The sequence below is a fragment of the Octopus bimaculoides genome, chromosome 14 (assembly GCF_046866305.1).
Source record: "Octopus bimaculoides isolate indiv1 chromosome 14, ASM4686630v1, whole genome shotgun sequence".
NCBI lineage: Eukaryota > Metazoa > Mollusca > Cephalopoda > Octopoda > Octopodidae > Octopus > Octopus bimaculoides.
Genome location: NC_142941.1, coordinates 30,900,937 through 30,915,790, shown reverse-complemented (window position 1 = coordinate 30,915,790; position 14,854 = coordinate 30,900,937). Strand labels below are relative to the sequence as shown.

The 14,854-nt window shown below is 35.7% G+C and overlaps 1 protein-coding gene across 1 annotated transcript; it reads right to left on the bottom strand.

Annotated features, from left to right (window-relative positions):
- Positions 1-2,444: 2,444 nt before the first annotated feature.
- LOC106873130 (uncharacterized) lies at positions 2,445-14,217 on the bottom strand. The gene is made up of 2 exons (XM_014920357.3): positions 13,883-14,217; positions 2,445-7,726 (listed from the first exon to the last, which is right to left on the bottom strand). Exon 2 carries the CDS (start codon positions 7,347-7,349, stop codon positions 6,369-6,371), a length of 981 nt encoding a protein of 326 aa, XP_014775843.1. The 5' UTR covers positions 7,350-7,726; positions 13,883-14,217; the 3' UTR covers positions 2,445-6,368.
- Between the last annotated feature and the right edge of the window lie 637 nt (positions 14,218-14,854).

The window sequence follows — 14,854 nt, the reverse complement described above, 5'->3', positions numbered from 1 at the left end:
TTACATTAGACCACTCTCATCTCCCTATCCTATACTCTCTAACATCACCACGTCATAATGCCAGCTAGTAATCTTTCTCTGAACCACTTTTGTTGCCACCTATCACCCATCTCTACTTCTGCTTTTTACAGGTTTGTTTTCACCAGTATCTCCAGTATCTTAGGCAAGTGTTTTCTACTGTAACTTCTGACTGAAAAAACACCTTGTAAGTGAAATTTAGATGGGAGCCTTGCAGATGCCTGTCAAAGACACATATACATGTGTGTAAAATTAAAAGAAGGTAAGCTATAAGAAGTAACTCAAGCAGGCCAATGGCATACTTAAGTTAGATTATCCAGATCAATGGCAATACAACCACTGAATGGTGCACACAAAAAAATTATCATTGAATATCCACTTTCACATACTTGTATGAGTCAGAGTTTATTAAAGCAGATTTTGTACAACCAGATGCCCTTCCCCTTACCAACCCTTACCTTCTTCCAAGCAAGGTATTGATTCCTCAAGGCTAGACAGGTTTTCACAATATTAGAAAGAAATGGAATTCATTTACAACAATCATGCAATGTCAAGACAAGGAAACACAAACACATGCATAATAATATATATATGTACAATGAGTTTTTTCAGTTTATGTTTTCCCTAATTGACTCACAAAGTATTGATTGGCCTTGGGTAATAATAGAAGACATCCCAAAAGTGCCATATACTGGGACAGAACCTGAAACCTTGTGGTTTCACAACGGGGACAAAATTTTAAGAAATTAATTATTTTATATAAATATTTAATTTTTACACTTATTTGTTGACGTTATCTCTCTTTTCTTTGATAAGCTGCTGTTTTTGATTTCTTTCTCCAAGAGAATTTTTTGGCATACAGTATTCACCACCACCTATCTTAACTAAATCCATAACATTGATCAACGAGTTATTTCCCTTAGCTCACATTTTGTAATAATGCAAATTACTATTTTTGTTTTTATCCTTTTAATCAGAATAGAAGAGCAGTACTCCTGACGTTTTACAGCCTCTATGACTGGTGAGAGGGAGGAAAGGAGGAAATCATCCTCAAACTGGAGACCTGGCACAAATGTTTGCAATAGAATGAAATCTGCTAAAGGTATCCAAGGGATTAGATGATGGAGTTAAACTGGGCAGTGAATTAAGTCTACCAGTTAAGAACAATTTTGGTTTGTTAACCAAAATTGTGCTTAAATGTTTTTCTGTGTGTAAAAACCTATGATCAAGCAAGCTAATGAGGTCTAAAAAAGCTGAAATACTTGAAGTTGTCCCCCTTACCTGCTAACAAAGACCACATTTTCTTCCGTGAGCATGAAAATTAAATTTCCATTTCTTGTCTGCAACTATGATTATGTTTACTGCTTGAGCCCCTTAGCATTCAGATTATTTTGTCAAATGTAATGCTTATTTATTCACTATGTTTGGAATTAATCATGCATTATCTCACATCTCCAAGATTTTGATGATGTGGATGTTGTGAGTTGTCTTTTTTATGTCAAGTACATAATTTAGTGATTCAATGAAATAGCTGCAGTTGATATGTTCAACTAAAATCCTTGAAGTGGTACCACTGTATGGCTACAATCCAATGAGTGAAACTAGTAAAACAAATTTCTCAAATTATCTTTGGCTGGTATTGGTAATATTCCACTAAAAAGGTGTAATAAAACTGAAACATACTTCGAGTTGTTTCACCATACTGTCAAGAATTAAAATTTCACAATTAACTCCCCTAGCTGAATTAATGATTAAGGGAATTTTTTAAATTCTTTTCCTTAGCCATAAGATTTATAAGGCCAGTCACCTGGTTTCCACGGCATATAAGTAAACAAAATCACACCATTTCTTCTGAAAGAGACATCAGCTTATTGCAGGGCTCAAGGCCAGCAACTTTGAAAGGAGGGACACATTGATCCTAGTACTTAACTGGTACTTTATTGCACTTGTGATGAAAGACAAAATAGACCTCAACAGGATTTGAATTCAGAGCGTAAAACTGGAGGAAATGCCACTAAGCATTTTGTCCAACATGCTTAACAATTTTGCCAGCTTCTACAAAATTAGTAATTTTACTTAATTGAAAGTTAACTCATTACATTAAGTATGTTAGTACTGATTGTTCTTTAGTTTTCAAGCTGAACAAAGTCCTGGGTATTTTTCAACTTAATCTCCTTTAAACACAATGGTTATCCCTTCAGCATTCAGATTACTCTCTTAAAGCTAATGCTTATTTATTCACATTATTTTTAATTAATCATACATTATCTTGTGGCTAAAAGATTTTCATGGTGTGATTGCTTATTTTTAGAATGACATTGTAGGATGAATGAGAGACCAGATCTGGCCACACAAAAATGGTAGAATATTTAGGTCAGATATAGCCTGTTTGAATGTTGAAGGGTTAAACAACAACAACAACAACATCAATACATGGAATATTTTATAAAAAATTACAGGAGTTTTTTTGTTTTTTTTAGTTAAGGACAATGTGTTTTATTAAAAAAAGAAAAAAAAAATGTAAAAATTCATTTCAGCAGATGTGATTTGAGGTGTAATTAAAGAGAGAAACCTCAGTGATATTATTAATGAAAAGAATGAAGTAAATAACCATTTTATTGAGGATGGGGCAAAAAAAAAAAAAAAAAAAAAAATTAAAAAGAAAAAAATTTGAAAAACATTATTTCTAGGCAAAAAAAAAACAAAAAAAACTACTAAATCTTCTACAATTCAGCAATCATAAATATATATAGAGATATAATATTGGTATGTAATGTTTAGTGGAGGGTTTAAGGTGAACAATGGTTGGAGTAGTGTGATAGTGGTGGTTAGTTACCTAGCAACAGAATAAATGAGTATATAGCATAGTGTAGGCAATATTGGTGGTGGTGATGGTTATTGCTTAGAAACAGTGCAAATAGCAATACTAGTGCTGTTAGAAAAAGTGAAGATGGTAGAGTTATTAGTGAGGGTGGTAGAAATAAATGTGTTGGTAGTGGTGGTGGGGATAGTAATAATATAAGTAGCAGTAGTGAAGTCACCCCAGAGAGTGATTAATGGTGATAGTCATGTTCAGATTTGGATAGTAAATTATGGCAGGAAGTGATCAGAAAACCAGTTTTTAAACACAGGTGTACATGCATACCTGATTTCTCTCTCTCTCTCTCCCCCTGCTCTCTCCATATTGGCCAATAACATGCAATGGACTTGAGTGTAAGGTTGCAGGGATGAGGGGAAATGAGGCACATTGGAGATGTGAAGAGTATGTCAGATTTCTGAGAAGAAAAAGAATAACGATTTTTAACATTAAGGATGGCTTCACAAATTTATCGGGGAGGGGTGGGGGCAAGGTGTATTGAGCCCAGTATGACCCTGGAGGAATGAAAGGCAACGAGGTTTGAAACCCAGTATATAGAAAGCATAAGGGAGAGAACTGAATACTGCAAATTGTTCACTTCAACACTGTACCATCTCTGCCACTCCACTAATCTCCAGGCTATAACTAAAAAAATTGTAACATAAATATTATACTTGTATTTGAAAAAATTTGTTTAAGGCAACAGTTACATGATCAGCAGAGGTTGCTGCTATTTCAGCCAAGGTCATTTCTAACTGACCAGACTGACCTATGGCCCAAAAGTGTTCAAGCTATGACCACCTCATCTTTATTCCAGAGAATGTATCAGAGATGACACTATCCAACAAGTTCTTTCATCTCATTAAGACATAATAGTGTGATTCGAGGGATATTTAGCTTCTATTTCTTGCAGTTCGAACAACAAAATAAAAAATCCCTTGGTTTGTTATCAGAAACGAGTGGTGGACAGCACTGACAGAGATCATTAAAGTTAATGATCAGCTGATGAAGATCTTCACTTACTGCTGATACTTTAAGCAGATGCAGAGATGACAACATCAGTGACCAGTAGGATCAGCACTACTGTTGCAGCAACAGGTCAGCAACTATTCAGAGCCATATGCAAAATACAGAAACTATTAGTGAGTAAATACAAAGACTACCGCAGCTGATAGTAGTGGACAACAGGTGAAAATGAATGGAGGTAGGAGCATTGCTTGTAAAGCAAATATAGTGATGAGTACAAGTGATAGTCAGTAGGGACTAAATGAGAGTTAGACATACAATTTAATAACAGAAAAGATAGTGAACATCAAGATGTCACCTGCATTAAATGAACTTGCAAGCTGAAATAAATCAATTGGTACATATTTCATTGATCCTGAAAGGAAAAAAGGCAAAGTTTACCAAAATGCTCTCTGCAAGCACCTCTCTTGTTTATAACTGGAAAGAAAGATATGTAGCAGGATTAACTATAAGTTATCATTTGAGTTAGAGGGAAGATAAAACTAGAACAGAATGTTAAAAAAAAAATCTTTCTAATTGAGAACTATAAGTCTTCATGCTGGTGTCAATGTGGACCTCTGCAGTAACAGGTATTCACCTCAAGCTGGGTAACAGGAAAAACAATAGATAAAGGCTGAAGGTGAAATTTATAGAGAAAATTTGTTGTAACTGCTGATGGTGATATTATTATTATTATTGTATTAGGAGACTGAGCTCAAACTTTGTTACAGACACATTGTGTTGTGTCCCGAGCAATAACAAATAAGACAGGAAAATTGGGAAAGAAACAATGTTCAATGGAATCAAATGAACACTTTATATCAACATTTAATCTAATATATGCTAACACAGACCAACATTAATTTCTGCAGAGAACAGTTTTACCAGTATGTGTGTGGGGATGTGTGTATATAATTGATTTTTCACATAGGCACACATCAAATGAGGTAAGGATGTAGTTGGTTAGATTGACTGGATACATGACCGGTGCTTTATTTTTCACATGAAAATAAAAAACAAAGTTGGCCTTAGTATGATTTCAATTCAGTGCCATATATAATTAGCTATAAATATTGGTTTATTACATAAACCCAAAGGCAAAGTTGACCTCAGTGAAATTTTAACTCAGAACATAAAGACAGACAAAATGCCACAAAGCATTTTGCCTGGCATCCTTACTGATTCTGCCAGCTCAACGCCTTATAATGGTAATAATAATAACAATTATTTCAAATTTTCGCCACAAGGGTTGCTTGGGGAAGGGGATCAAGTCGATTACATCGACCCCAGTGCGTAACTGGTATGTCTTAACCCTGAAAGGATGAAAGGCAAAGTCAACCTTGGTGGAATTTGAAGTCAGAATGTAAAGACAGGTGAAATACCACTAAGCATTTTGCCAGTTCGCCACCCAACACTGGCAAATGACATAAAATTAAGGGAAGAGTAAATTTGATTTAACTAACTGGTACTATATTTTATTGATCCAAGGAGAATGTAAAGCAAATTTGACCCCAAAGAGATTTGAACTGATTCTGGCAATTCATTCACCCTAATAACAATAATAGTAATTCTAATTCTGGCACAAGGCCAGTAATTTTGAAGGGAGGGGGCAAATTGATTACATCAACCTCAATACATAACTGGTCCTTATTATATTACCTGCAAAAGGATGAAAAGTAAAGTTGGCCTCAGCAGAATTTGAACTCAGAATGTAGAGGAGCTGGAAGAAATATGGTTAAGCATTCTAGCCGAGGTGCTAATGATTCAGCCAGCTCACCACCTTAATGATCATTTCTTCTCTCTCTAAATACAAGGCCCTTTTTGTAAGAGAAAAGAAAAAGACTTGACTGGTAAATCTTAGTGGCACATTTTTTAAACCACTCTGGCCTCTTGATCCTGGAATTATATAAAATCAATATTGACATTTATAGGATATGACCTCATTTCCTGAAGTCAATATCTTAGTAAAAGCAAGAGTTAAAAAAAAACCCTCTTGACCCATAGTTTTTAGAGGTAAGTAATTGAGTAAACATCTTGACCCCAAAGGACACAACACAATGATTGTAGCAGAATTTAGATCTACAGCTCCCAGAAGCCTGAACTGCAATAATGCACCTACTTAGCCTTTGCAATCACAACAGATGATGATGATGATGATGATAATGATGATGACGACGACGACGACGACGATGATGATGATAATAATAATAGTTTCTTATACTGGCATGAAGACAATATTTTTATGGAGAAGGAAAGAAATAGAAACTTATGGAGTCTGTGCTTTAGCCAAGAGCATTTAGTGGTTCCAAGCATGAATTGAAATGGACTCAGTTCTTTAAGAACTGAGTGCTGTCCTTAGATGCTTGCCAATATCAACAATAATAATAATTACTTTTGACAATAATAAAAATAGTAAAAGTGTTGTCCAAAGAGAGTTCGTTTTTATTAAAATGATGGTTTATTTGGCAGCTTTGGTGGGTATGGCTCCTTACACATAGACACGGTTGTTTTGAGTGTGCCGATTATCAGTGGTTAAATCTAACTGTGAGGCTGCTAGGTGATCCCTAGGATCAAATCCACTGGAGTTAGCACCAAAGTTGGTTTGATTGCGCAGCTGTTGTGACAAGTGTGGCTGCTGAGCTTGTACACTTGTGGTGGCTGATGTGTGCTGTGGGTGATTATGGTTGCTGTTGCTGTTGTTGCTGTGATAGTTATATAGGTCCTTTCTAAGGTCAATGGAGCCTGCTGGGCCCTCAATGGCAGTTGTGGTATTTGGGACCAGCCCTATTGCTTCTTGCCCCATGGCTGTGCCAATTCCTTGACTACTACCTGCCTCAGACACATTATGTGCTTTTTCATGGCATTTCAGCAATGATTTACATGAGAATACTTTTCCACAGAGGGAGCAGCTGAATTCTTTTTTATCTCCATGGTTGCGCATATGTGTTTTCAAATTTCCTTTCTGGCTGAAAGATTTGGTACAGAGGGAACAAGTGAAAGGTTTCTCGCCAGTGTGTGTTCTCTCGTGTATTTTCAGATTTCCCTTCTGGCTAAACTCTTTCGAACAAGTTGGACAGGTGAAAGGCTTCTCGCCTGTATGCGTCCTCTCATGGTTGCGCAGACTTGACACTTGGCTAAAGGCTTTTGCACACATCTCGCAAGTGAATGGTTTTTCACCAGTGTGTATTCGTTCATGGTGTTTCAAATTGCCCCTTTGGCTGAATGACTTACTGCAAGTCAGGCACTGGAATGGTTTCTCACCTGTGTGTGTGCGTTCGTGGTTACGCAAGGACGAAATCTGGCTGAATTCCTTGTGGCAGAATTCACATATGAAAGATTTATGTTCACCACTACCAGCATGCATAGATCTCTTGTGAGCCTTAAGTTGGTCATATAGCTGGAAGGTTTTCTCACATGAATCACAGCTAAATTGCTCGCTCATGGAGTAAACAGATTGCATGGAGTACATGGTAGAAATTCCACTGATGAAACTGAAAAACTAATGATGAATATATATATATATATATATATATATGATAAATGTCACAATCCCCCCAAAATACACAGGTTGAAGTAGTGGCTTGGAAGCAACTAATTCACTGTTCTGTTACACACAAGTTATGTAAATAACTGAAGTCATATTTACAAGCTGCAACTTTTTTTTTACTAGATTTCACAAAACTAGTGAGAAAATGGGTGGAGGGAACAGTAATATCTTCTTTAAAAGTATAAAAGTATATCTCGGTTTTTATGATGGTTTAGCAATATCTTTCAAATCTTTCTTCTGTACTCCAATGTAGATACTCCTTGCTCCTCCAATGGAATCTTAGAAACTCACTGAAAAAACTGAAATTAAAAAAAAAAAAGACATTAATTGATAGGAAATTGAAGTGATAATATTAATGAGTTCTATTGACTACAAAGGCTTAAAATTTTGGGCGCAGCACAAAGATAGAATTTTTAAAAAAAGAGCTAGAAAAGAAAGTAACGAAGGATTCATATGAAATAAAGGGGTAAAATCAATAATAATAATAAAGAACAATAAATGACGACTGTAATCTAGAACAAACGAAACAAGATCCCTAAAATGGGATCCTTCCTTATTAGAGTAATTTGGGACACATCATACACAACCCTGGATTACCCTAACAAAAGTAAGTACTTCCTTTCAGTCCTTGCTGCCAACCTATAGCTGTTGTATCATAGTTTAACTAGGCTCTTTTAGCTATGCCAATTTTTCCACTCTTAAAACTTACATAAAATTTACAAAGGGCAGTACTTCTACCATCACTTTCCTCTTCAAGTGGTACCCAAAGATGCTAATTAAGGCTTGGCTTAAGAGGTAAAATTCTGTCCTCAAACCTTTCAATGGCATCTATCTCACAATTTCCCTTTTTATAGATACCAAGTAAAGGAAAACGCTTCCCTGTCAAAGGAAGGTAATAAGTGAGTCCACAAAGCAGACTCAAGTGATAGCTGCATTTGTTTGGCACATGATAATGGCTGTTAAACATAAAACCACAAATTGATACAGACACACTTTCACACACATTTATATATATAAAGATGAGAATGTGTGTGTGACTGACTGTGTGAATCCCCAAAACTTCAGAACTACACAACCAATTTCATTCAAATTTTACACATCCCTTAGTGCCATAGGCCAAAAACAATTTTAACTTTTTGCCTAGTGTGAGCCCAGAACAATATCATATCTCCTACACTATTTCAGTATTACATGTCAAAAGTGAAACAATAACATCTCTCTATTCAAATGTCAGATATTTTCGCTTTAACAGTTTCAAATATAAGGACACAGGAAATGTGTCAAGGCCGACAGGAAGCGGTCCAGCTTCCTAGGGCTAAATAGCAGCAGTATGATTCCCTTATTGGGACTGTCACATTGAGTTGACAATATACAACTGCTTAATTCTCTCTGTGAGATTTATAAGATCATTTCTAGTTTCACTTTAATATTGAAACTACTAAAGTGAAACTATTATCTCATATATACAGGCATACATACATACATACATATATAACATATATATATATATATATATATATATATATATATATATATATATATACACACACATACACATCTGCACAAATGTATATATATACATGTCTGCATACATGTATGTGTATAGATGTATATATATATATATATAGATATAGATATAGATATACATGTATATGTGCAGATGTATATATATATATATAGATGTACATATAATATGTACACATATATACATGCATACATATATACACCCATACACATATACATAGGTGCAGGTGTGGCTGTGTGGTAAGATACTTGGTTCCGAAACACATGATCCTGGGTTCAGTCCCACTGTGTGGTGACTTAGCATGTGTCTTCTGCTGCTATAGCCTCAGATCAACCAAAGCCTTGTGAGTGGATTTTGTAGACAGAAACTGAAAGAAATCAACTGTATATATATATATATATGTATGGATATATGTAAGTGTATGTGTGTCTCTTTGTCTCTGTGTTTCTCCCTCATCACTGCTTCACAACTGCTGTTTGTTTATTTACATCCCCATAACTTACTTGTTTGACAAGAAGAAACTGATAGAATAAGTACCAGGCTTATCAAAATTTTAAAAAAAGCACTAGGCAGTGTCTCATATTTTTGTTTGCCCACTCAGTTGTATCTATCAATCTATCTTTGTGTGTGTGTGTGTGTGTGTGTGTGTACACACACACACACACACACACACACATATATATATATATATATCTCTTTCCTTTCCTGAGCGTCCAATAATACTATCCATATCACGTCCTCACTTTGTTGTTTTTTTGTTTTTTTGTTATTGTTTTTTTGAACTATATATATATATATATATATATATATATATATGAAGAAATGAGGTACCATAAAGTAGTCTATCGGTTGAAAAAACAAGGACAGAAGTGATTTGACACCACTTAGAATTAAAGTTCAAAGTTCTTCAACTCTCTCGGACACATTTCACACCTCAAAACCAGTAGACACCAAAAGGCAAGTTCGCACCAATCCGGCACACACAAGAGCAAACAACAGACACCCAGCAGGTATCAACAGGCAAAAGTTCAATTTCGCCCACCATGTCAAAAAAGGTTCACCACACACGAGTCAAAAACAATTACAGCACAACACAGGTATCCATCAGTAAAAACAAATTCACGAATTTCATACAATACCTATGGCCATTTCAGAGGTACACCACTGTATTTCAAAACACAATAGAGTGTAAATGGGTGATGACCCCCTCGTCAGAGTAAACACACACACAAAGTCATGACATGCACAAGGGGGGGGGGAATGATTTTTATAAAGAGCAAATATATATAAACAAAATGGACCAGCCTATGTAAATAATTGGAGAATTCCCCAAAAAAAAAAAAAAAAAAAAGTGCCATTTTAGAATAGCCAAACAGGCTGCAGTATCAAAACCAATCTACGAGGTTTCAATTCACCCTAACGCAAACTATTACATTTGTTATTATTACTTTTAAATTTATTTTTATCTCTATACTGTTTCAAGAAGGTGGAGGAAAACTTATGGTTGCAGAAGGGGACTACCTCAGTGAACTTATTCAGGGTTTTTGGTTCAAAAGACCTGAGAATCGCAAGGGATTCCCTAATACATAAAGAACATTTGCTAATATTTGCCTTAAAGTATGGAGCCCTATAATAGACCATTCAAGAGAGTACTTTATCTTCTTCTTCTTCTTGAGTGTGTTACTGTATTTTTCCATTGAAAACGAACTCATTGACATTATTTTAGCTGCTAGGGAGATCCTCATATCCTACAATGAATATGAATGGCAAAGGGCGGATTCAACAGATTTCTTTGATATTACTATGGGGTCATCTGATTCTGCACAGGTGACCGACCTGGTGGGACTGTACCTCCTCTCGCAGATGTAAGCTAGTTTTCCCCTCCTTACCGGAGGACTATATAGAGATGATGCGCTTTTAACAGTACGGGGTAAGTCTAAAACTGCCTTAAATAGGTTGAGGAAGTCCCTCAGGTGTTTCCATAAGGATTTCTTCAACCTAAATATTGTATTTGATGTTAACTCCAGAAAGGTTAATTTCCTGGATGTGACATTATGTTTGGATACGGGTCTCTATTGTCCGTTCCGTAAACCTAGCAAATCTGTGTCGTACATAAATGTTTCATCAAATCACCCAAGGTCCACCATAGATAGTATTGTCAACGGAGTTTCAATTAGAATATCAAATTTATCATCAAATGTAGAATCAACATGCGCCGGTTTATAACAACGCCCTTGAAGCAAGCGGATTCAAAAGAAAAATGTCATTTATGCATAATACAAAGTTTAAAAATAAGTTTCACCACCTTGAAATTGTATAGAGATAAAAATAAATTTAAAAGTAATAAATAATAACAAGTGTAATAGTTTACGTTAGGGTGAATTGAAACTTTAGGCCTAGCTCTGGCGCCAGAGGCTGACTGAATTAGAAAGAAAGAATAGTATTTTCTAATAACAAACACCAGTTGAGAAATGAAACCATGTCTGGCACAGTGTTTTATTAATTAGAAGTTATTGATTAGAGTTAACATTATTAATTAGAATAAGACAGCAAACATACTACATCAGTCCCTCAGTCTTTCTAAGCCCTTAACCCACACTGGCACTCAACACAGTCCTCCAGTTCACTGAATCTTGTCAAACTGCCCAACCATGCTGACCTAGGAGATTGATAGGAAATGATGATGATGATGGTGACATATGTGTGTGTGAACTTTTACAACTTTTACCCTGTTGTCATTCGTCTTCTACTTCCAGTTGATTAATACCAGACTGAAATATACTAAAGTTGACTAAAATCCTTGAAAGCAGGGCTGTAGTATGTTTGCTGTCTTATTCTAATTAATAAAACACTGTGCCAGACATGGTTTCAATTCTCAACTGGTGTTTGCTATTAGAAAATACTATTCTTTCTTTCTAATTCAGTCAGCCTCTGGCGCCAGAGCTAGGCCTAAAGCTTCTTCAAATCACATCCTTGAATAATGCAGCAAAAGATAGAGCTATCCCCCCCCCCCCCGGCTCAATGAAAAAAAACGGAAGAAAGAAATAAGGAGATTAAGATGAGAATGCCTTTGAGCAAAATACGTAAGCTAGGTCAAGACTGTCCTGAAACTAAATGGTAAGTAAATTAGTAGTTAATATCATCATAATCAGCCTAAGTAGAAAATATATGTAATTCATGAATAAACTTATTTTGTACGACTTCCTTTTATCACGAATTCTTCTGATTCAATTTGTAAGAGACTAAAATCACATAAATACAATGTGTGTGTGTGTGTGTGTATGTGTACGTACATACATCTTATGTGCCATCAAATACGGTAGGCGCATAACTAGAGATTGGTGCCCCCTTCCAACTTCGTTTCTTCCAAACTTTCTGAAAAATTTATTTTCTTTTAAAAATAAATCTTATAAACAGTAAGATATTTTAAAGAGTGTAGATTACGATTATGTTGATAAAATTCAAACAAAGATAAATCTTTTGAGAAGTTCCGGATCTTTCTTCCTCATCAACTTTCTTACCATCAATTTCCGTGGCTTTTGAAATATCAACATCACGTAATCTACATTCTCCAAAATGAATTTCAACAAAGTTTCATTAAAAAAATATATTTTGATGAAAGTATGGAGGGGAAAATGGGGGTGGGAGGGGTTGCTAAATTGTAGTTATTTTATTTTTATTCAAGGATCATCTCGTCACTCAATGTATTTGCTACTGGGAGGATGTACAGAGTTATATGTCAAAATAAGATTAAGTTCAGAACCTCTCACCTTCCTCTTCATCCCCACTCTCTCTTTACACACACATGTGTGTGTGTGTGTAAACAAAAAAGGCGTACCATCGGCTTTAATAATCTCAAAATAACTGTGTGTGTGCATATGAAAATACATTATTATTCCAAAGAAAGTTTAAGAATAACGTATCGTTTATTGATGGTGTGACTCCATACTGAGAGTTGAGCCAAATTTATGAAGATCAAGTTGATTGGAAATTCAAGTCGTTCGACCATCTGAACAAACCGACAGGCGGCACAGAATACCGGATCTTCACAATCATGTAAACATACATACAATTATCCATTAGTTTTCCTTAAGTCGGAACAAAAAGCACACTCAATATGAGAAGTAGAGTGGTTGCATTTTATATTTTATGTCCGGCCACCATGTCTGAAGAGTCAATAAATACTGCCAAGTGCAATAGTCGGCGCGAATCCGACGTAACATTCTGATCAGTTATATGCCATAATTAGTTAATACACTGTTCGAAGATATATATATATACATACACACATAATTGCTAACGCACGAAACTCTCTGTCCTTGAGTCACTCTGCTGCTTCTGATAAATATTAATAAAAACTATAATACTCGTGTTTTGAGTTCTATTTTTCCAGTTTGCGTCACCAAATCTATCTATCTATCTATCTATCTACATACACATTTATTACACACGCGTACAAAAAGTGGGTGGGGGAGTAGAAAGCTAAAGGAAATGATTGTATGATAGTAATTAACAGTTCAAAATGCCTTTTCTTCTTGCAAAGAAAATAAAGACAAAGACAAAATAAAAACAAAAAAACAGTAAACTGTATTTCATTTTATAATCGGGTGGACTGGCAGAATCGGTTGAGTCGAAAATGTTCCGGTTTAATCCCTCCCGAGGTCAACTTCCGGAATCGTTGTTAAGATAAAGTCCAAGTCCAGTTCTGAGGTGAGATTTCATATTACGACAAAATACCCTACATGTCACTGCAATCATAAACACAAACAAAAACTATTATAAGTGCTCGATCTGTCGGTGACAATTTATCCAATTGGTTGCAAAAGGAAGTAAAAGAGAAAGGCATGAAAGAATTTTCAAAGCAAAGGCAGAGGAAATAAGAAATAAAAAGTGAAACGAAAAGTTTATGAAGCAAAACAGACTGAATTACCTTGACAATCGATTGTCTGTTCCTGTTGATGATGATGCTGTCGGGAGGGTATAAGAATGGATGGTTAACGAAATGGCACGGAAACAACATATATATATATGTATATACAGTGTGTGTATATATATATATATATATATATATATATATAAATAAATATATATATATCAGTATATGCACTTAGACAAATATATATATATATATATACACACACACATAAAATATTTATATATAAATAAATAAATATAAATATATATATGTATGTATATACATAAATAAAAAAAAAATTTCCTCTTTGAGAGGCTGGTCCGTTGTCTTCGTATGAAAGGAAGTAAAATTATAGGCGGTGATGTTTCTTCCGGTGTTCCTTGTGTAAATACAGAAAAAACGACGAGATTGATTAAAGGTTGCTAAAAAAAATAAATAAATAAGGTGGAAACAAGAGTCACTGTCCATGACAGGGAAAAAAAAGTGGTAGTTTGAGTGATACCATCGACGTAGTTTTTATTGAAATCAACACTGTCAGTTTAACATGCTTTTAGTAAATGTAAATTTTCATTGGCGTCACCTTCCATCATCATCATCATCGTTTAACGTCCGCTTTCCATGCTAGCATGGGTTGGACGATTTGACTGAGGACTGGTGAAACCGGATGGCAACACCAGGCTCCAGTCTAATTTGGCAGAGTTTCTACAGCTGGATGCCCTTCCTAACGCCAACCACTCAGAGAGTGTAGTGGGTGCTTTTACGTGTCACCCGCACGAAAACGGTCACGCTCGAAATGGTGTCTTTTATGTGCCACCCGCACAAGCCAGTCCAGGGGCACTGGCAACGATCTCGCTCGAAAATCCTACGGGAGCCAGTCAGGCGGTACTGGCAACGGCCACGCTCAAAATGGTGCATCTCATGTGCCACCCGCACAAGAACCAGTCCAGGGGCACTGGCAACGATCTTACTTGGCTTGCCGGGTCTTCT